General features: G+C 41.4%; 1 protein-coding gene across 9 annotated transcripts in view; it reads left to right on the top strand.

The window, feature by feature from the left end:
• The window catches only part of INPP4A (inositol polyphosphate-4-phosphatase type I A), a 453,500-nt gene that overhangs the window by 271,267 nt on the left and 159,349 nt on the right, over positions 1-22,884 (top strand). For 4 of the 9 annotated variants that reach the window (XM_029604755.1, XM_029604754.1, XM_029604760.1 and 1 more), the window contains exons 15-18: positions 4,265-4,448; positions 6,863-7,081; positions 10,318-10,456; positions 21,044-21,076. In XM_029604755.1, coding sequence (XP_029460615.1) covers positions 4,265-4,448; positions 6,863-7,081; positions 10,318-10,456; positions 21,044-21,076 — 575 coding nt within the window. Of the gene's footprint in view, positions 1-4,264; positions 4,449-6,862; positions 7,082-10,317; positions 10,607-10,978; positions 11,069-21,043; positions 21,077-22,884 lie in introns of all 9 variants that reach the window. The other 5 variants (XM_029604750.1, XM_029604752.1, XM_029604751.1 and 2 more) reach the window with 2 other exon arrangements.

Raw genomic sequence — 22,884 nt, 5'->3', positions numbered from 1 at the left:
CTCTGTGACCTTTGCACAGTTGGATTGCTTCTTTTTTTATCTTGTCTAAGATAAACGTTCAGGTTATAGCACTGTTTAAGTTTTTTAATTTGTTCACTCTATGGTAACAATACTTTACCGGCCTTTCTTCTTTCCAGCTTGTTGTAAGCTTCCAAGTTCTCTCCCCCTGTTGATTGTAACTTTGACTTATTCCTACCTATTGTTATCTTTCGTTTACTTGAATTATTACTCTAGTTTTCCCTTTGTTAAACTGTAAACCGATCCGATATGGTTATTTACTATGAAGGTCGGTATAAAAAACTGTTAAATAAAAAAACTGTTAAATAAAATAAATAAATATGTTTCTGGTCCTTAGCTAACAGAAGTATATCAGAAAATATGGAAAGGCAAAAATGAGGTAAACAGATTGGGCCAGATCTTAAAAGATACGCGCAGGCGTAGATTTGTTCGCGCAACCCGGCGCAAACAAATCTACACCTGATTGTATAACATGTGCGTGCTGCCGCGCGGATGTTATAAAATCCAGGATCGGAGCGCACAAGGGGGTGCACACTTGTGCACCTTGCGCGCGCTGAGCCCTAAGGGAGCCCCGATGGCTTTCCCAGTTCCCTCCGCCAACCCCCCACCTTCCCCTCCCTTCCCCTACCTAACCCGCCCCCCAGCCCTACCTAAACCCCCATCCTGACCTTTGTTGCAGAAGTTACGCCTACCTGCACAGCCACAACGAAGGAGGCCTCGGTCCCGCCCCCTTCCCGCCCCTTTTTCGAAGCCCCGGAACATATGTGCGTCCTGGAGCTTGCGTGCGCCGCCGAGCCTATGCAAGATAGGCTCGGCGCACGCAGGGGCAGCTTGGGGCAACTTTTCGGGGGTTACGTACGTATGTTACGCGCATAATCCTTTGAAAATCTGCCCCATTGTGTATTTCACTTGCATTCCTAGAGCTCACCATCCCTCTCAACTTTCCAGAAGTTGCCAACATTCAGAAACGTTGATACTTGCCTTCTTTCCCATTGCAGTGTCCCTTCTTGCTCTGAATGCCGCCTCCTCTGCAGCTCCTGTCTCATTAATTTGCCAGTTTAGAGGCAACAGAACTGAATAAACATCAGGGCTGACAGCCATAAGTCCCACCAGGCTGCTTTGCTGTCTGCTTTCCTCCCCTATCATGTAGTGTATTCAAGAGGAGACCCTCAGATGATCCTCACAGTGACTGCTAGTTGTTGGAGGCTGGCTAGTGGGTAAGTGGGCCACTGGTGAATCTCAGGGCAGGCAGGACAAGAGCAGGATTCAGGAAGATTGAGGCTTTTACCAGGACATCATTGTTAGAATCAGGAAATCCTGAAAAAAAAAAATCAGGACTTGAAGAGGGGAGTGGGTATGATAATTCTCTTATATAAATACTGTTTGTTTTTTTTAAAGTGTGTACTAATGACTTCTCCTCAAATATTATTCAGATCATGTTTTGAAAATTAATAGCAAAGACTGTGACATCAAATTTCAGTTTCGCAAGTAGGGAACAGATTTTGTGCACATTGTCGTCAACGTGGTTGAAATATATGAAAATCAATGCCACTGTGTGGATGGTTGTAGGAGTATTCAGCCTTTAATCGCATGACCCCTGCTTCTGTAGGAAACGCATTTTATTTGCATTAACTGATTACACATGTTGAAAATATTGAAGAACCAAAATATTTTTTCAGACTTTCTTTTGGGGGCCTTTTATTGCATTGATTGGTCACTAACAGTTTGCTAATTTTATTTTGATTTGTTTTCTTAGCAGTTATGAGGAGTGTTGGTGAGTTTTCTGTTTCAGAGAATTATGTAGTTTTTGTGTTGCCTCATTTTGTTTTGTTTTTTTCTCCATGAAAAGCTTCATTTCCTTGTTTGCTTCCGTTTTCCTTGCATGCGGTGCACCATGACGTCAGTGCTTTGGGAATGAACATTAGTCTGCATTATGTGATACGGAACTTCCATCTGCAGTGCTCTGTTGCTGAACAATTTGTGTCCAGCATGCACTTCCAGCTGGGTCGTACATGCATGGCATTATTTCTGTTGAACAGCTGGTATGGGCACTGCTGAGAGCTGCCTCCTGGGAAATAAAACAATTAGAGCTGCTCTCCTTTTGAAATGTGGGCTCTACTGTGACTTCACCTGGAAAACATTGAAATAAGATACTGAAAACAGCCTGATTTTAAGTCTTGCTAGCTGCGCTAGATTATTTTCCTCCCAGCATTCAGTTTGGTGCCTTTACGTTCCTCACTTGCAAAAGGGTTTTTCCCCTATTCTTTGTCTTTGACAATCTCCTTTGAAGATAGAGCTCTTTGAGTCTGTTTTTTTACCCTTGCCTTTATTATTTTTGTTCAGCTAAGCAGATGTGCAAAGTTAAGCCAGATTTTTGCATCCTCGTGCTCCTTGTTAAGACATGTGTAGGGCACCTATTCTGCCCTGTTTTTGGGACAAGGAAGACACCTGAAGGAAAATCTCACTTTCACTCTTCTGTATTTTAACGTTTTTTTAAAAAACCTATTCATTTTAGAGTGATTGCGAAGCAGAAAGCACGATATGTGTTAACCTTTGCCATAAAGCAAAATGTCAACCAAATTATTACAGAAAAGAACAGTGATGTGCTAGAAGGAGCCCTCAGGCACCTCTTGTTAAATTATTTTATGATAGCAAGGAAAGCGGCTCACTGAGTGGAGCAGAACTGGCAAAAGCTCTTTAAAAAAAAAATTGGCAGCACATCATAGGAATCCATCCTCTGTGTTTACCCTTTTTTTGTCCAGTCTTCCAAAAGCAGGCCCTGAAACACAAATTTAGATAATTATGGGACATGTCCTTCAGACAAACAGATTTTTAAGTCTGGCCTCTTATAGCAAGAATTAATTTTCAAAGGAATTGTAGCACAGAGCATAATTTTTAATAAGTTGTTGTGTCTTTATGGTGTTGTTCATTTGGATATTGTTTTACTTCCTATTTTGTTATAAAGAGCAGCTTTTTGTGTTTTGTATTTTATTGTTTGCATTTCTTTATTTTATAGTGTTAATTGCTGCCTGCTTCTCTGCTTTTCTCTACCTTGCTTTCAGCACTTTGCAGATAAGGCGAGCAATAAATGTTGCAAATATTAGCGACCATGCTCCCTTAGTTGTAAGGAAGTTGAGGTTAATGTCATTCTTTAGTGTTCCTTCTGGCCTTCTGGAAGAGACCTCCAGCCAGAGACAAGACCAGACAAATGAATGACACTTCGACCCTTTGCCTCAGTTTTAAAAGCACCCTGAAAAAGTTCATGGATTGACCTTGCGGCTCTAGATTAAGGTGTATTGAAACTGAAGCTCGCATCATGACCTACAGAGATTCTCCATTAAGATTTGTTTATATGTTAATTCCTACATTGCTCCAAAAATGTTTGGGCTTTTCTCGTATTTCTTCAGAATGAAAATAAGGTAAAAGTTAGAGGCTGCATACTATACCAGAGTTAGAACCATTGTAATACAGTCTTGGTCAAAGCTACAAAGGAGTTTCTCCATTGTAAGATGAAAACCAGAATCCACTGGGTACTGCATAGCATTGTGGAAAAAAAAAAAAAAAAGAACAAATATTGTATGAACACACCGTTGTGGTGGTCAATAAATGTGGGGTTTTTTCACAGTTTTATGGTGTACTTAATGGATTTTTGTAAAATATTTTGCGCTTAATGCCACAAAGCCTTTGTCTGTAGAATAACTTTGACAATATGGTTGAAATCTGTCTGCCTGCTCAGTAACTTTCTTCAGAGGAGAATCATGTACAAAAGGGGAAAAATAATGAATCTAAAACTATCTGGTTGCACAGGTCTTAATACCATCCTACGTCTGCTGATGCACACAAACTCCATTAATCAGCAGATCCTTGAAAGTAATGTTTATGTTCTGGATCTGTTTAAGTGAATAGAGTAGGTTGTGCATATCAGATCATGAAAAAGACAGGAGTAATGATATGAAGTCTGAGCGTGATCATGTAAGAGAACGGTGCTGACAAAGTGAGTTTTCTCTCTGGTAGAGTTTGTGATGAGTTGAATTTAAAAGGTCAAACCCTGGTATGCATCAGGAACAAATGTACCGTTTCTGCTCAATAAATATGTATTCACAGAAAAGGCCAAAAACAATGAAATTGTTGATTTTCTTTTTTAGAGTTTTCCATACTTATTTTGCACTGCAGTATTCTACTACGTAGTACTTGCGTATCAAAAGACTAATCTTCGCACTGTTCTTTTTTTATTTTTATTTCTCAGCACTTCATCATGCCCACAGTCTATCATTTACATACCACAGGATATTATCAGAGCAAAAGAGATCATTGCCCACATCAACACCTTGAAAACCCAAGTCAGTTATTATGCAGAAAGGCTCTCGAGAGCAGCCAAGGACAGGTCGGCTAATGGCCTCGAGAGAACACTTGCCATTTTGGCAGACAAGGTAGGAAAATGTTAAAGTCTGTTTTACGTAATGTTTGTCATCCCAATGCAAAAAGGAACAGCAATAGTACCAGATCACCTCAGAGTATCACATATGGTATCATAAAAATGCTTATTTGCCATTAATTTGGCATATTAGCCACAGATTGTATACCAGCCTGTTCAATCACACCAGTAACGGCTCAAATAATGTGCGTTTCACGTTTTTAAAAATATTTTTTGTGCATTTAAAAACACTTAAATTTGTATAGGTCAACAAACACGTATCTTATGTTCTTCAAAGCGTAAGAGCCAAATAAGAAACGTGTGAATGACATTGAAGAACATTCAGTCAATCAAGCTTCCTTTTACTCTTTCGCTGTAACTGGATCCAAGTGTTCGGCTGGCCATTGTGAAAAACCCCACTAGCTTCTAACAGACACCCGACATTGCAATGTTTCGGCACAGTAATTGCCTGCGTCAGGGGCTTCTTATCAGTTTAATTCGGATATGCATCTCACATCTTAAAAGTGGCAGGCATATCCAAGATGTAGTAAATGGTCTTGAAAATTGGCCTCTGTGTATAGGCTTTTCTATGCCGTCCCAGATATTAATATTGTTTATTATTATTTAAACAATTTATACCCCGCTGATCCACAAATCTCAGCGGGTCACAAAGGATACATACATAATTAAAATCAATGCAGATAGCTCATGACTAATACATATAACTTGTGAATGCTGCTGCAGATCATTCTGATTTCCTTCCATTAAATCTAGGGAGACGATATGCTGTGATTTATCTTCCCCCTCCCGCGCACACTTTACTTACCTACAGACATGGGATCTATTAACTTATAAGCGTCACCTCTGAAATACACTCAAGGATCCTATGCCCAAACCTTTTTTCAGTAGTTGAGCTACCAAAGGACTTCTCAACATGCCAGCTGTCTTTGTTAAGCAGCATTATTTGTTAAAGGTGTAGTCCTTGGTCTGTTGAATTAGAGGTGGATTTAAACAGCTCTATATATACACACAGGTATGCCACCACCAGCACTGTGTACAAACAAGCAAAGCAGTTATCCCCACCCCTCTGTGACTGACCTATAATTACGCCTGTATTCCCCTCCAGTCCCAAAACGCGTTCATTCAAAGCACCGATTATTTATTAATTGTAGTTAAAAGGCAGTTGGCTTATTCAGTATGGGGTAGATTTTCAAAGGGTTACGCGCGTAAGATACGCGCATAATCCCCAAAAAGCTGCCCCTGCGCGCGCTGAGCCTATCTTGCATTGGCTCGGCGGCGCGCGCAAGCCCCAGTAGGCGCATATGTCCCAGGGCTTTAAAAAAATGGGTGGTCCACGGTGGGGCCGGGGACGTGGCGGTGGTCCACGGGCGGGGGCGTGGAGTCATGGCGGAGGTTTGCGCACCGGCAGCTGGCCGGCGTGCGTAACTTTTGAAACAAAGGTAGGCAGGGGGATTTAGTTAGGACTGGGGGGTGGGTTAGATAGGGGAAGGGAGGGGAAAGGATTTCGGAGCGGCCTCGGAGGGAACGGAGGCAGCCTGCGCGGCTCGGCGCGCGCAAGTTGCACAATTGTGCACCCCCTTGCGCACCGACCCTGGATTTTATAACATGCGCATGGCAGCGCACGCATGTTATAAATTCGGGCGTAGATTTGTTTGTGCCAGGTTGCGCGAACAAATCTGCGCCCGCGCACAGGTTTTAAAATCTGCCCCATGGGCTTAGCGTCCTGCTGCTGTTGGCGTGACTGTATTTTAAGAAAAGAGGTTCCATTCAATTCTCCTGTATGCCTGAGTGCTCTGTGCGGTGAAATAAGATACTGAACTCTCAAGTGTCTGAATCTGAACCTGCCAAAGACTCCACCAGTTCCTCCTCAGCCTGCTAAACCTTGACTAGTGTCCTTGAACGGGCCGTCTTTACTAGCCACGTTGATTAGAACGTGGGCAAATAACATTTTCTCCCTTTGTGTTCTGGTTCCTGAACATCCACATTCTGAATCTGGCATTCTGAGTGAGCAGGAGAATGACCGCCAGGGGATGTGAAACTGCACGTGCTGTACCTCGCAATAAAATCTCACCTTTCTTTCTGTTGAGGCTGAGAAACAGAACGAATAATCAAATCTCTTAAAATAAAAATCTGCTGTTTGTTCAAGGAAAACAATTTTGATCCATCGTGTTGAAGGAAGGGTATAGCGAAGCTTTTTCTTGGTCAGTTTATGCTCGGTGGCTCAGGTAGACCTGCCAGAAAAACCATAATGAGAGTCAAAAATAAAAATTCTGCATGTTTCTCCATGAGGAAAAAAACAACGGTATTCGTTATAAAAAAAAAAAAAAGGAATAATGAGTGAGTAAAGAGCATCTGGGTTATGTTAAATGCATTTAAAAGCATCTGATTTATATCTTTTTTTTTTTTCAGACAAGGCAACTGGTCACTGTTTGTGACTGCAAACTCTTAGCAAACGCAATACAAGGTCTGAATGCGGCAAGACCCGATTACATTGCATCCAAGGCATCACCAACCTCGGGCGAGACAGACCAAGTGATGCTAAGAAATGACCAAGATACCCTGGTGGCAAGATGGACAGGGAGAAATAGTCGATCTTCTTTGCAGGTGAACTGGCATGAGGAAGAATGGGTAGGTTTCCTCTCACGGAACAAACTGAGCTGCAGAACAGCATTGTTTGAAGGAGAACGGGTCAATAAAAGTATGGCTGATGTTCTTTTGATCTCCATGGAAGTGAATGTTGATTTCAAGTCAAATCATCAAATGGAAGGCTACCGTTTACATTGCAGCTATTACATGTATTTGTTATTCCTGATAAAAATGTCAATGGTTTTTTTTTTTTAATTTTTAGCCTGGTAGTTAGGGTTGCCAGCTGGCTCCAGATTTTCAGGACAGGCCGACCCAGTCCTGGTTTTACCCCTTTGCATGCAGGGACATGTAGTATTGCTTTTCTATGGAACGGCAATAGGGAAGTCAGAGCTACAAGTCCCTGCATGCAGTGGGTAAAATTAGGACTGCCTCAACCTGTCCTGAAAATCTGGAGCCAGTTGGCAACCTCCTTTCTCCTTTTTTTTTGTTCTGACTCAGTCAGAACCAGTTTTGAAATCCTAGCATCGTGAGCCTTCATTCATTCTTCCCCTGTTTCAGTAGATCCACCTTTCCTCTCTTGCTAGTATGGTTTATTGCAACAACAAGGTCCTGAGGCTGAGAGCTGTGCCCCAGGGCCCTTTCCGCAGCCCCGTGTCATGGATAAATACAGCCAGCAGGCAACGCCCGTATTGATGCCCGTGACTCACTTCTCTCCCGGCCACAGAGTTTTCAAGGGGAAAGCTATCTGCTTGTCTTGCTCCTGGTGTATTTGTGTGGGGGCTTAAGTCGGAGAAACCACATGCGTATATTTGAAAGCTAAATATAAATGCAATAGTTTACTTCATCAACCTAAATTTGCCTCCCCAAATGCCCATCTTTCTGGAGCAGTGGAAGGTTTTCAAAGAAATGATGGCAGCCACCCAGCTCTGTGGTCAGCCAGCTAGATCCATTTTGAAAATTGCTCTCTGTATATATTCCCTGAGGGGGGGAAAAGAAAATCCAGAAACCAAAACGACCCATTCAGAGCTAAAGGAGCCTACTTTCCAGGACCCACCTGGGCACGGTGCATGCATATATGTGGATGCGAAAACCCCCACCCCTTTCAGAGACTTCATGCCCCCATCGCTCCCAACATATTCTGAAAATTTGGTATGGATAGGACCACGGGAACACAGACATACACAGACATAATGATTTCAGAAGCTTTCTTTTCCTTTGGAAGGGCTAATATAGGTCAGAGAATAAATAGGTAGAATATTATTTAAAAACGGTAAGCATTATTTTGTTAAGAGCTCATGAACTGATGGCAATTAACCTTGGGTTAGAAAATGAATGGCTGGCATTGGCCAATCAATCTATAGATGTCAGTTGGCATTCAGCTGAGGGGAAAGGCCTCGGGGATCTTCCTCTGTTGTGAACGGGGTAAATACCTTGTCTGTTTTTCACACACTTGGACAATCATGGCCCACCACGCGACCATGACATTCCTGACTGTATACACCAGAAGTCTGCCATTGCCTTTGTAGCTCACAGCACGTGGTCTCCCTTAGTGGTTTCCCATCCAGAGGTCAGCCAGGCCTGTCCCTACTTGGCTTTGAGATCCGGCAGGTTCAGGATCACCCAGAGTAGTGTTGCTGGGGCCCGCTCTATAAATGAAAACTAAAACCATTTAAATTGGTTTCAAACATTTTTTTAAATTAATTATCTAACAGGAATTGTACTATAAGTAATAGGCTTTATCAAATAATAGCCCTTCATATCCTTGGATATGCTAGCCATCAGCTCAGGTAATCTGTTAGCATATACAAAGGGAACATCATAAAAACAGCGATGTTATGATGTTCCCTTTGTATTGACTAGCAACATTACATCATACTTTATACAGTTACTAGTGATAATCTGTTAGCATAGGCAATTGCCTCATTGCTCTGCCTACTACTGTGGACTCGTTTGCCTAATTACCAGATGTACAGTAAAAATATACACATGCCTGTTTTTAGTGCTTTTCATCATGTCTAAAAGCACTTATGCACAGGCACGAAAACTTTTGTTAAAATGGACTAATCGGATTCAAACGTCATGTGAAGGCCAACCACGGTACTGAAATATACCCTATTAACATTCATCAGAACGTAATCCATAGCCATCACTAAATATACAAAAGCTTTGCCAAAAGAGTAATACTGACACCTTTCCTTCCATGTGTTGTCTTAAAGACACAAGTGAAAAGTTAAACAGCAGTTGAAGAGTTTCTTTTTTAAGCAGGCTTTTCAATTGCAGGTGTAATATTTTCCCCTAGCTTTTTATCTGTGTCTTTCAGGGATCTGTGATTTACACCTAGGTTATGCCCGGCCTAAGAGATTCTGTTAAGGTTTGGTTTATTTCTCTGTATGTCAGTTCATTCTTTACGTTTTTATGTTCCGGTTATAAATCTTTCAAATAAATAGAATAAAATGCAGGAATATGAATGATATGGACTAGCTTGTTTATATTTGATTTATGTCAATTTCATTACTAACAAAGGTAGATTTTCAGGATAATTTTCAAAGGAAAATGTAAATGTAGTATACTACCCTAGCAATTTTGAAAAGCCCATTTACCTGTGTTACGTGCGCAACGCAGGTAAAACCTATTGATAATTCAATAGCATATTTTGTAGCAAATTTCAAAAGAATTCTCAATAGGTTTTACCCGCGTTAAGTGCACTTAATGCTGTTAAATGGGATTTTCAAAATTTCTATGATGGTATATTACATTTACATTTTCCTTTGAAAATTATATCCTTTGGGGCAGATTTTGAAAGGGTTACGCGCGTAAATCCAGGAGGATTTTCACGCGTAGGGGGGTTATGCACGCCTCTGGCAGGCGTAACTTGTGAAACAAAGGTACGGGGGGGGGAGGGCGGGATAGGTAGGGGAAGGGAGGGGAAGGGAGGAGAAGGTGGGGGGGGGAGGGAACAGGGAAAGCCAGCTGGTCTCCCCGAGGACTCAGTGCACGCAAGGTGCACTAGTGTGCACCCCCTTGCACGCGCCGACCCCTGATTTTATAACATGCGCGCGTCTGTGCGCGCATGTTATAAAATCGGGCGTACATTTGTGCGCGCCGGGTAGCACGCACAAATGTAGGCCGCGCGCGTACCTTTTCAAATCTGCCCCTTTGTTTGCAACCTAATGAAGTCTCCATTCATCTGATGTAGCCAGATAGTTATTCAAAGAAATGGGGGGTTTTTTTCCTTAGATTTTTTTGTTTCTTTGCTTCATTTTTTTTTTCCCTTTCAGGAAAAGGTCTGGTCGAATGTTGACAAAAGTCTAGAGTGCATCATTCAGAGAGTGGACAAGCTTCTGCAGAGGGAGCGCTTACACGGCGACAGCTATGAAGACGTTTTCCACTGTGACATCAGCTGCACCAGTAAGAAAGGTAATCGACAGTGGAGAGCATACTGGATAAATCCAGAAGCCTTAGATGAGGTGTCGGCATCATCATCATCACCACCACCACCACCACCATCTCTTCTACCTCCACCTTCCTCCTTATCATCTTCTGCATGCCATTCTCACAAAGACACAAGTGCGTATGGAAGAAACTGTCTTTTATTTATTCATCCATCTTTTTTTTTTTCTTTTTCTCTTTTTGCTCTTCGTTGCCAAATCCTCTGCCGTTTATCTGCTTTTGCTCCGCAAGTTAATTTATAATTTGTTCTGAGAGTCAATACAAGCTATAACAGAAGCTTTGTTTGCTTGGTTGAAGTAAATATAAGTCAAAGTGGTACTTTTCCCCTTTCCTTTCAAGTAGTGCATTGGCTGCTACTTGTGTATTTGGCCTCAGTAAAAAGGTATACGTTCAATATATGCATGTATATTATGGGCTCCCTGTTTTAAGATATAAGTTCTAGAGCCTTAAAATGAGTAAGAGTTATTTTGTGGACACTTCTTTTCCTAGGGCTCTGGTTTTTGCATCTGTTGAAGACTTCTGATTCAGTTTTCTGTGGTGTGCCTCTGTCCTCAGTACCTGAGATACAGTCCAGCTGCAGTAAGTTTGAGTTAGGCCCTTACCAGGTATAGACTGTATCTTTGAACTATAGTCCAGGAAATCTCACTTAAGTACTAATTAGTTTTGTAATCATGTTTAATAAGCAGGCATCGACAGCCTTGCACATTTGCACAAGGAACCTTTCTAATAAGAGATGCTTTATGCCTGGAGATATACCTTTTTATTTCCTTTTTAAAATTTTATACACTTGGCATAGACTCCCAAAGGCCTTTTCATGTGCTTTTCTTTAAACGTTGATTACTTTATTAAAGTGCCATCATATAAACTCCAATAATATCCAACATAAATAAAATAACATCACTTTAAAGTGCCGAAAAGCAGAATATAAATCAAATGAATAAATAAATATTGTGCTCTCTGTAATATGAATACAATTGTGGCTGTTCAGTTTGGATTATCTTCTGCTCTTTTAGCAGAGACTATTGACTGAAAAAAGTATTACCTAATGTCTGCCCCTGTATGCTTGGAAAGAGACCTTGAAGATAGAAGCCATGAGATATAAGTAGCATATTGAGCTTTAAAATTTAATATCTCATCAGGGTATAGCATTTAATTAACTTGCTCATGCCCTCAAAAGATTAAAAATGTTTAAATATATATATTTTTTAAATGTTTTGATTTTCCGTATAATCAAGAAGACTTGATATAAAGAATACAAATCAACCAAATAAAGGAAAAAAGATCATTAATATAGGAAAACTAAACACTGACATAATGAGACCTCAACATAGGGGAGAGCCAGAGGAAATTTAAGGAAACATGAATGTATATATATTCTGTATCAGTATTCCAAAATTAATGACTAATGGGCAGAAACAGAAGGAAGAGGCCTGGTCTGCAAAATAAAACTTTCCAATTGCTGAGGATCAAAAGAAAATATATCCATTAGCGCTCATTTTAACACAATATTTATAATGGGAATTTTAAAACAGAGGTAGGCCCTAAGGCACCCACCCTTTGCTTCAGCTTTAAAAAAGCTTTCCTCCTCATCTGCATTACTCTAGATACATGAGGAAAAAGGTGTATTTTACTCTCCATAAGCTCTGAGGTAAATTTTAAGACCTGTGCACATATGCACGCGTTTGCCAGCTCACTCACAAGGATGCAGCAATTTTTAAAATATGTGCGCATACATGCGCGTGTTTTAAAATCAGCTATTCATGCGTACATGTGCGCACAATTTCATATTGATGTGCGCACAAATGCCACCTTGCTCGCGTAAGTAAGGGGGGGTGGGATTTTACTAGAATTGTGCGCTGACGCAATTACCTCTTTTCCAAGTTCGTTCCCAGTTTGCCCCAGAAAAGGAGAGGACTTCCTAACCCCCTAGCTAACTCGCCTTTCTTTTACCCTACTAGCCCTGACCCTTAAAACCCTGCTGACTACACTATTTTTCTTTATTTTACAACTTGCACGCCGTCCGTAGCAGAAGTAAAGTTATGTGGTAGAGGACCTTTGCATGCGCTTTTTCGCATAAAGACTTCATCATGGTAAAGACCCGGCCTGCCCATGCCTTGCCCAGTCCATGCCCATGCCCCACCTCTTTTGTGACAGAAATGTTTGTGCGCGTCACAGGAAGATATGCGCGTACTCGTGCGGTTTTTAAAATCTGCACAGCATGTGCCAGGCCGAGTCATGCACATATCTCCCTGTTTTGATGCACGTAGGGCTTTTAAAATCGACCAGGTAGAGGATAACTTTCAAAACTGCTTACGTGTGTCCATATAAGCGTGTAGCATAACATAACATAAGCTAACATGAGATATGCCAGACTGGGTCAAACCAAGGGACCATCAAGCCCAGTATCCTGTTTCCAAGTCACAAGTACCTGGCAAGTACCCAAACATTAGATAAATCACAAGCTACTATTGCTTATTAATTAATAGCAGTTTATGGATTTTTTCCTCTAGGAACATATCCAAACCTTTTTTAAACCTAGTTACACTAACTGCTGTAACCACATCCTCTGGCAATGAATTCCAGAGTTTAACTGTGCGCTGAGTGAAAAGAATTTTCTTTGATTTGGTTTAAATGAGCTACTTGCTAACTTCAGGGAATGCCCCCCTGGTCCTTCTATTCTCTGAGAGAGTAAATAACTGATTTACATTAACTTGTTCAAGTCCTTTCATGATTTTGTAGACCTCTATCTTATCCCCCCTCAGTTGTCTCTTCTCCAAACTGAACAGCCCTAACTTCTTTAGCCTTTCCTCATAGGGCAGCCATTCCATGCCCCATGTCATTTTGGTCGCCCTTCTCTGCACTTTCTCCAGTGCAACTATTATCTTTTTTTGAGATGTGGCGACCAGAATTGCACACAGTATTCAAGATGCAGTCTCATCATAGAGCAATACAGAGACATTATGTTATCCATCATTTTATTTGCCATTCCCTTCCTAATAATTCCTAACATTCTGTTTTGCTTTTTTTGATTGCCACAGCACACTGAGCTGACAATTTCAATGTATTATCCACTATGACGCCTAGATCTCTTTCTCGGGTGGTAACTCCTAAGATAGAACCTAACATTGTGTAACTACAGCATGGGTTATTTTTCCCCATATGCACTACTTTGCACTTGTCCACATTAAATTTCATCTACCATTTGAATGCGCATTCTTCTAGTCTCGCAAGGTCCACTTGCAATTCATCACAATTCACTTGAGATTAACTACTCTGCATAATTTTGTGCCATCTGCAAATTTGATCACCTCACTCGTCATACCCCTTTCCAAATCATTTATTTATAAATATATTAAAAAGCACCAGTCCAAGTACAGATCCCTGAGGCACTCCACTGTTTAATCTTTTCCACTGTGAAAACAGACCATTTAATCCTACTTTCTGTTTCCTGTCTTTTAACTAGCTTGCAATCCACAAAAGGACATCGCCTCCTGTCCCATGACTTTTTAGTTTTCTTAGAAGCCTCTCATGGCAAACTTTGTCGAACGCCTTCTGAAAATCCAAATACACCACCTCTACCGGTTCACCTTTGTCCACATATGTATTCACCCCTTCAAAAAAATGTAGGAGATTTGTGAGGCAAGACGCCCCCTGGGTAAATCCATATTGGCTGTGTCCCATCAAACCATGTCTGTCTAAATGTTTTGTGACTTTATTCTTTATAATAGTTTCCACGATTTTTCCTGGCACCAAAGTCAGGCTCACCAGTCTATAGTTTTGCGGATCACCCCTGAATTCCTTTTTAAATATCGGGTTTACATTGGCCATCTTCCAGTCTTCAGGTACAACAGATGATTTTAATGATAGGTTACAAATTAATTGAAATAGACCTGAAATTTCACTTTTTATTTCTTTCAGAACCCTAGAGTGTATACCGTCTGGTCCAGGTGATTTACTACTCTTCAGTTTATCAATCAGGCCTATCACATCTTTCAGGTTCACCGTGATTTAGGTCAGTTCATCTGAATCATCACCCATGAAAACTTTCTCCGGAACGGGTATCTCCCCAACATCCTCTTCAGTAAACACTGAAGCAAAAAATCGTTTAATCTTTCTGCAATGGCCTTATCTTCTCTAAGTGCCCCTTTAACCCCTCGATCATCTAACGGTCCAACCAACTCCCTCGCAGGCTTTCTGCTCTGGATATATTTTAAAACGTTTTTATTGTGAGATTTTGCCTCTATGGCCAACTTCTTTTCAAATTCATTCTTAATCTGTCTTATCAGTATCTTACATTTAACTTGCCAATGCTTATGCTTTATCCTATTTTCTTCTGATGGATCCTTCTTCCAATTTTTGAATGAAGATCTTTTGGCTAAAATAGCCTCTTTCACCTCACCATGCTGGTAATCGTTTTACCTTCCTTCCACCTTTCTTAATGCATGAAGTGCATCTGGACTGTGCTTCTAAGATGGTATTTTTTAACAATGCCCACGCCTGTTGCAAAATTTTTCCCTTTGTAGCTGCACCTTTCAAATTTTTTTTAAACTATTTTTCTTATTTTATCAAAATTTTCCTTTTGAAAGTTTAGTGCTACAGCCGTGGATTTACTTACTGTTCCCCTTCCAGTCATGAATTCAAATCTGATCATATCATGATCACTATTGCCAAGCGGCCCCACCACAATTACCTCTGTCACCAGAACCTGCACTTCACTGAGAATTAGATCTAACATTTCTCCATCTCTCGTTGGTTCCTGAACCAATTGCTCCATAAACTTGTCTTTTATTCCATCCAGGAACTTTATATCTCTAGCATGTCCTGATGTTTCACTTACCCAGTCAGAATTGGGGTAATTGAAATCGTCCATTATTACTGCACTACCAATTTGGTTAGCTTCCCTAATTTCTCTTAGCATTTCACTGTCCGTCTCACCATCTTGACCAGGTGGACGGTAGTATACTCCTGTCACTATTCTCTTCCCCAACACACAAGAGATTTTTACCCATAAAGATTCGATTGGGCATTTAGTCTCATGCAGGAACTTTATTCTGTTGGACTGTATGCCATCCGGACATAAAGTACCACCCCGCCACCAGGATGCTCCTCTCTGTCATTGCAATATAATTTGTACCCTGGTATAGCACTATCCCATTGGTTATCCTCTTTCCACCATGTCTCTGAGATGCCAGTTAAGTCTATGTCATCATTCACTGCTCTACACTCTAATTCCTTCATCTTACTTTTTACACGTCTGGCATTGGCATACAAACATTTCAAAGTGTGTTTTTTGTTTGTATTTACATACCTCTTTTCAGTTGACAGGGATAAATTGGAATCCTTTAGCTCAGATGAGGTTTTAATTATAGGCACTTGGACAACTTTTCTTATTATTGGAACCTCTCTGTTGGGTGCCCTAACTCTAATGCTTCATTAGTATCCTTTGGGAAAAGTAGCAGCACTTATCCGGATAAGATCTGATTTATGCAGCTAAGTAGCGGCTCTTAGCCAGATAAGTCTGAAAAGCTCTACTTTTCCATCTAATTAGCACTTTTTGGATTTATCCGGATATGTAAGATAGAAAAAAAAAAAGTGCTATTTTTCCAGATAAGTTCAAATGTATCTGTCTAAGTAGCAGTAAAGGCTCTACTTGGCTGGATAAGTTGGAATTTAGCCAGATAAATATGTGCAAATGATACACACGCGCATTTGTACTTTGAATTTTAAAGGGATACATGAATAGATTTTACTTGTGTTATTGAGATGCATTTACCACCCCCCCCAAAAAAAAAAAAAAAAAAAGTCACCTTCTACACACATAAGTCAGGGGATTTTATAACATGCGCGCATCAATGAAACAACCAATTTTACCAATTAGACTACCAGTTTGCCCAGTCCATCTGCAGCTCATGAAGACCCTCCAGCCTGAAGTCCCCCTGTTTCACCCAGACCCCCCCACCCACCCACCCAGCCATTTTTTCACTTTAAAAATGTTTTATAATCACTTACATCAGATAGTGAGCAGGGGTAAATATGCGCAAGTAAAGACTTGTGCTCGTCACGCTGGCAGGTTATAAAATAACAACTTATAAATGTAAATGTTGGCCCCTCCCCAGAACAGCCTGTCTCGCACCTGTTTTACACGCGTTCTCCGATGTACATGCATATGTTGCGGTTTTTAAAATACCAGATACTCACATGTATGCCACTTTATGCGCATGAACTATTTTTTACTCGTGCATTTTTTGAAAATGTACCTCTCTTTTTTTATTTTCCCCCCCCAAAAGAATGTTTTACGTGTTCAATCCTTGTCTGGTTCCAAAGCAAATGTCACTAATAATGCAGCTCTGGAGGAAACTTACATTTTGGAGTCTTGTAATGACCTCATCAAATGTAGTCCCTCTGAATTTGAAGCTTCTTCCTAATATAACAGCCTGAGATTCCACCCGCTGACCCATGGGGAGATAGAAAACTTTTGTTGTAGGAGGAATTGATTCAGCAGGTCTTTGCATTACCTCCATATAAAACTTTTTAAGTATCTCCAAAGGCATTGTAAATTAAGTATCTTGGAATAGTTCTTGAAGTTTTCCATCCTTCAGTGTACAGCTTCTTTTATCAAGGCAAGACCATAATTCTGTAACCCCTCAATTTGTTCTTTGTAAATTAGATATCTTTCTCTTATGCTCATTGCTCATTTGTGTACGAGAAACTGGTTGGATTGGAGCATCACTCATAACCAACAAGGCATGATCAATCTAAGCAGACAAAGAACTCTCAAGTCCCACTGTTGCCGTCTGTGAAGTCCCTAGTGTCATAGATTATGGTTTAATGGGAGTAGAGGTAGTGGAGGATCTAGAAACTGCTCGAAGGGCATTCTCCTCCACAGATAAAGTCCCACATACAGAAATCTTCCCATCACCAGAAGGAGCGTTTATAACACTTTGGTCCAACAAACTCTCCACTGAGAGTCCTGCAGAACCCTCCTAGTCCCAATTGTGATGGAATATGAAATTCAGGACTTAAAGAGACAGATGCCTATTCAGGAACAGCGGTTAGTACACCAAACTGAACAACCTGAGTCACTCATACCTTGATTCACAAACTTCATAAATGTCTCTAAAGAACGCCAAGAAGAAAGATTCCTGCCAGAGGCACAAGGGAAGACCCAAACATTACCTTTCCTCTTCTTACCCATAACCGGAAAGCTCCCAACAGAGACTCCAAGACCAAAAGAAGAAAGCAAAGTACTTAACAAGAAAATCTTAAACTTCAGCAGATTTTAATCTAGGGACGTGTCCCTTTGGGGATTAAAAGCGCCTGAAGATGACGTCAGATGCCAGGCAAGGAATCCCCATTTTTCCTCCTAGGATCCCCCCCCCCCCCAAAAAAAAAACCCAATTAATTTATTTTCAACAAAATACAGGGCATATACTATGAGCATGTATTTCCTCTTAAGTGGTGTTGCAAGCCTAGGAATCATCTACACTGTCATCATTTTCTGAGAGGCCCAGTGAGAAGTTAGTGAGCATCTGGGTGCATGGCAGCTAGACAAAACTTCAGAATTCCTGCAAAAATAGTTCTATACTTAATAGTTTCTTTTTTTTTTTTTTTTTTTGAGTGAGTATGTAGCATTATATTTTAACAGCATACACCTCTGGTCAACACTCCAACCTAGCCAGTGTTTTGAGTTAGCTGGGTTTAATTGCTTCCTGCAAATTATAAATGAGTGGAAAGGAAACTAATACAGGTTCATTTACATCATATTTAAATGAGATTCGGAGTGTATGGGCTTTATTGAGGTAGCACAATCACATAGTTGCTGCCGAATTTTAGATTTGCAAGTGAGTGTTCAATTAATTGAAATGTCCTTACATCAGTTAAAGCCTTGCGTATTGCCCTTCGACCCTCCTCTTTAATCAGATACTCTGGAATGTAGGTCTCACTCGTTTCCCAAGAACGATTGCTTAGAATCAGAAAGATCGGATCTCTGCCGCTGATGGAAGGTGAGAGAGGAAGTCTCTTCTGAGACTGAACCCACTAGAGTCACCTTTGAAAGAGCAGTTGCACTTCTAATAACCCCTAAGGCCCAAGTAAGTCCACCATGTGCCTGTACCCCAGAGGAGTCTCCTGTTCTTCAGCTTTAAATAAATAAATGATCTTAATATTTCTTTAAGCAAATGCATTTCTGTGACCCAGGACTTCAGTACTGTTTAATAAGTGCCGCTTCTTCAATGCTACGTCTGCCTTAAGTGCGGCATTTTAGCAGACATGATGTGAAGCGTAGGCATTATTATTATTATTATTATTATTATAATGGCGAGTTGAGTTTTGTTTTTAGGGCACGCTGTTTTGAAATAGTGCGCAGTAAAAATTTAGTGTGCTCCATTTCATTTTAGCACAAGCTTTCATTTTTAGTGCGTGCTGTTTCAGAATAGCACACGCTAAAATAAAATGGGGGAAAAAACGTTCATCCTGCAGATCCCGTGGGGTAGATTTTCAAAAAGCGCGCCTTTGCGTACTTTTGTTGGCGCATCAGGCGCCAACAAAAGTACGCTGGATTTTAGTAGATACGCACGTAGCCGCGCATATCTGCTAAAATCCTGGATCGGCGCGCGCAAGGCTACCGATTTCGTGTAGCCAGCGCGTGCCAAGCCGCGCAGCCTGCCGCCGTTCCCTTCGAGGCCGCTCCGAAATCGGAGCGGCCTCGGAGGGAATTCGCTATCACCCTCCCCTCACCTTCCCCTCCCTTCCTCTACCTAACCCACCCCCCCGGCCCTGTCTAAAACCCCCCCCCCCCTACCTTTGTTGGGGGATTTACGCCTCCCGGAGGGAGAAGTAAATCCCCGCGCGCCAGCGGGCCGCTGGCACGCCTAGACGCAACCCAGGGGCGGTTCCGGAGGGCGTGGCCACGCCCCCGGACCGCCCCTGGCCGAAACCACGCCCCCGGGCCCGCCCCCAAAACGCCGCGTCCCGCCCCAAAAACGCCGCGCCGATCGACCACGCCCCCGACACGCCCCCCTCGGAAAACCCCGGGACTTACGCGAGTCCCGGGGCTCTGCGCGCGCCGGCAGGCCTATGTAACATAGGCGCACCGGCGCGCGAGCAGGGCTCTTAAAATCCGCCCCCTAGTGAATTGCCTTATTAGTTGCAAGCCTTTCGCTGTTGGTGTATGCTTAGTAATGCACTTAGCTGCTCTGACAGCTAAACTGAAAAAAGATAACAGGAGGTACTTTTCCAGTACCACCATGTTTTATATTTGTGGATACTTTATTGTAATATATTTTTTTAAAAACCCCAAAAATTATAAAATCATGCCCCCTGTGCATTATCGCTAATGCCATTAGCCTTGCATGCAAAGGAACAGTCAGGTTTACTTGCTTTTGAAGAGTTAGGTTTATCAACTACATTTCAGGCAACTAACAGACTTTCAATATTTTCTGCAAAAAAAAAAAAAAGAAACTGAGTTTTAGATGCTATGATCTTGCCTCTGAATGCAGTGATAAAAACCCTATGATCCTAGTTGTTGAAATTCTCTGAAGACTGAGAACTTGGGCCCAAGAAGAATCGGGGCCAGATAAGGATCATGGTGAACGGTTCCAAATCCTTCAAGAGCAATCTCTTTGAAGCCCTGAAATCCCTTGATAAATCCCACAGATGGGAAGATTAAGTTAGTGTAAGTTAAGAAGGAAAAGCCACTTGGTAATAATTACAGCTGAGGCTCGCAAGATTCTCAGATTGCCACTTGCGTTTGGGTATTCACAGAATGACCTGAGTTCTTTACTCTTCCTCGAATTATATCTCATCAGTACTTATCCTAAGAAACATTGCAAAAGAACTGGCATAAAAAAAAAAAAGCTTTATAAACCATTCTGAAAAAGGCAAATATATTAATTTGTTGTGTATTTAACAGTAATGCAAACTGGACCAGGATGGGAAAGCAAATAGGAAGACAGAAATATTCAGCAATATACAAAGAAAAAAGTCCGGTCATGCAGGCTGTAAATGCACAATAAGAAAAAAAAAAGGCTCCATACTCAAGATAAAATTATGTTTCAGACAGTAATCCCTTTTGTGAAGCAAATATCTTTCTTGCAGAGCCATAATCTGAAGTGTATGTGTTCACTGAATCTGTTGCAAGGGCAAAGATTCAGTGAACATATGAGCCATACAAAAATTGATTTGGCCACCAGTTTCCATCAGTAGGTGGTCATGTGATCACAGAGCTTCAGAGGTAATGCTGCTGGAAATTCCATGACCACTGGAGAGCAGGAATCATTGGTTTGGCTATCAGGTTTTGCCTTTAGTGGCCACCAACATAAGAGGGGTTTCTGCTTTTGTGAACCAGATACTAGCGCAAGTGTAGTAATATGCTGGTTTTTGTTTTTTTTGGTTAAAACTGCTTTAAATCTAGTGATCGAATCTTTTGCTGCTCTGCTTAGCTGCCTTTATTGCAAAATGATTATTATTGAGCTGCACTAAGTATTTAAGTTGCTCATGTTTTGGACTATGTTGCTGCTCCTTAATCATGCATGTTGCACCTCCATTTCTGTACAGATTGCAGCACCCCTGCTGAGGAGCCCAACCCAGGTATGTGCCTTTTCCATTCCTGGCTTCTGCTTTGAAAAACAGTATTTTTGTTTTTGCACTTTTTTGTTATAGAGTGATGGGATTGGTTGCTGATGAGTTGCATGCTGACATTAAGATATGATATACACGCTGGTATTATCCTCGTTTGGTGTGTGACCTGTGAATGGAGTTGTCTGAGGCAGCCAAACATGTAAAGAGTAATCAGAGAAGGAAATTTTCAGCTTGCCAGTAGCTACTGGAAATTCAGGGTTGGCAAGTTAACGCACACAGGCGAGTACCACAGTGGGGCTACAGTGCAAGCCGGTGATGGAGTTGACAGGAAATGCTTGTATCAGTCGCTAGTGCTTTCGCCCCTTCCCGCAGCTTGACTGTCAGCACAAGCGCTTCTAACCAGAGGAGGTGGAAGCAGTCAGGCTATTTCATCTCATTCATTTATTACTTATATTCTGCCATGCCAGCCAGAAGCCTGTCCATAGAGGTGTACCACAATATAAAACCATACAATATACAAAAATGAATACAATAACATTTTACAACTCCCCACAAAACCTCCATAATAAGCTTGAGGGAAGCACTTCCTGCCTCTCACTGTTGCTCACTGGCACTGGGCCACTGGTGAGCTACCATGCTAAATTATGTGAGAGAGAGCAGGAGTAGAGGTGTACAGAGAGCAAAAACGTAGGGGAAAGAGAGACCATACAGAGGTAGAAAAAAAAGAGCAAAAGCAGGATGTGGGAGGAAGGAGGATCTGGGGTGCTGCACCCCTGGGCCACTGTAGAGAGGAAAACCTGGAGCTTTAGTGCAGAGACAGAAAGAAAGGGAACACAAACAGACCTGGAAGAAGGAATGGTACTTTTTTTGGTTTTGTTCTGTGTTTGTTTTATTGTTTTTTGCAAATATTTTATGATTGTGATATTGCTATTCACCTAGCATGGGCAATATTTCTCCTTTCACAAGCAGCTTAGGGGAATGCCTGGTTGAACAGCAATGCCTCTGTTTTTTTCTGGAAAGTGAGGTAAGACGACCCAAGGCGAAGGAATAAGCAGTATCTTGGTCCAGATTTTAGGTGCAAAGCAGCTGAATGCCTGACATCTCGTGCAGGTTAATTTAGCAGAACACAGAGAAGGGGCAGAGAGCAGGGCCATTTGAGAGGATCAGAGTTTTCTTGTAGGAGGCAAGAAGAAGGAAGAGATACTCAGAGATCTGTTTATTCACATTTGAAAAGACAAAACAGAGGGTTTTGAATTTTATCCTAGTTTTGACTGGGAGCCAATGCAGCCTGGTGTAAGATGGTCCTTTTGTGGTCTGTGGATTTGGCCCCCATCTAAATTGTGGCCACAGTGTTCTGCAAGAGCCAGAGGCATTTCAGACTGTACTGAGAAATGCCGTTGAATAGAGAGTTACAACAGTCAATTCATGTGGTAATTCACGGTAGCTAAGTTGTGTTTATCCAGGTAGTCATGCAGCTGGTAAATGCGGCACAGAAGCATAAAGAGGAGTCTTACCACCTTTGAAACTTTGCACTGCTTTCTTAAAGGGTAATTTTAGAAGGAGCTACATGTGTAAATGTCACATACTATCCTAGAAATTTTAAAAGTCATTTAGGTGCATAAAATGCACTTACACGTGAATATCCTATGGGCAGTTCAATGACACATATTGTAGCAATTTTCAAAGGCCCACTTACACAGGTAAAGTGTGTTTACATGTGTAAAACCCAGTTTTAACCCTGTAAATGCTTTGTAAAATCAGGCCTTTAGAATGTAAGGGGGTTCCAGATAAAGAAAGATCGCAAGGGATGAGTTTGG

Source organism: Rhinatrema bivittatum, chromosome 5 (assembly GCF_901001135.1).
Source record: "Rhinatrema bivittatum chromosome 5, aRhiBiv1.1, whole genome shotgun sequence".
Taxonomy (NCBI): Eukaryota; Metazoa; Chordata; class Amphibia; order Gymnophiona; family Rhinatrematidae; genus Rhinatrema; species Rhinatrema bivittatum.
This window is presented reverse-complemented; position numbering and strand designations above follow the sequence as displayed.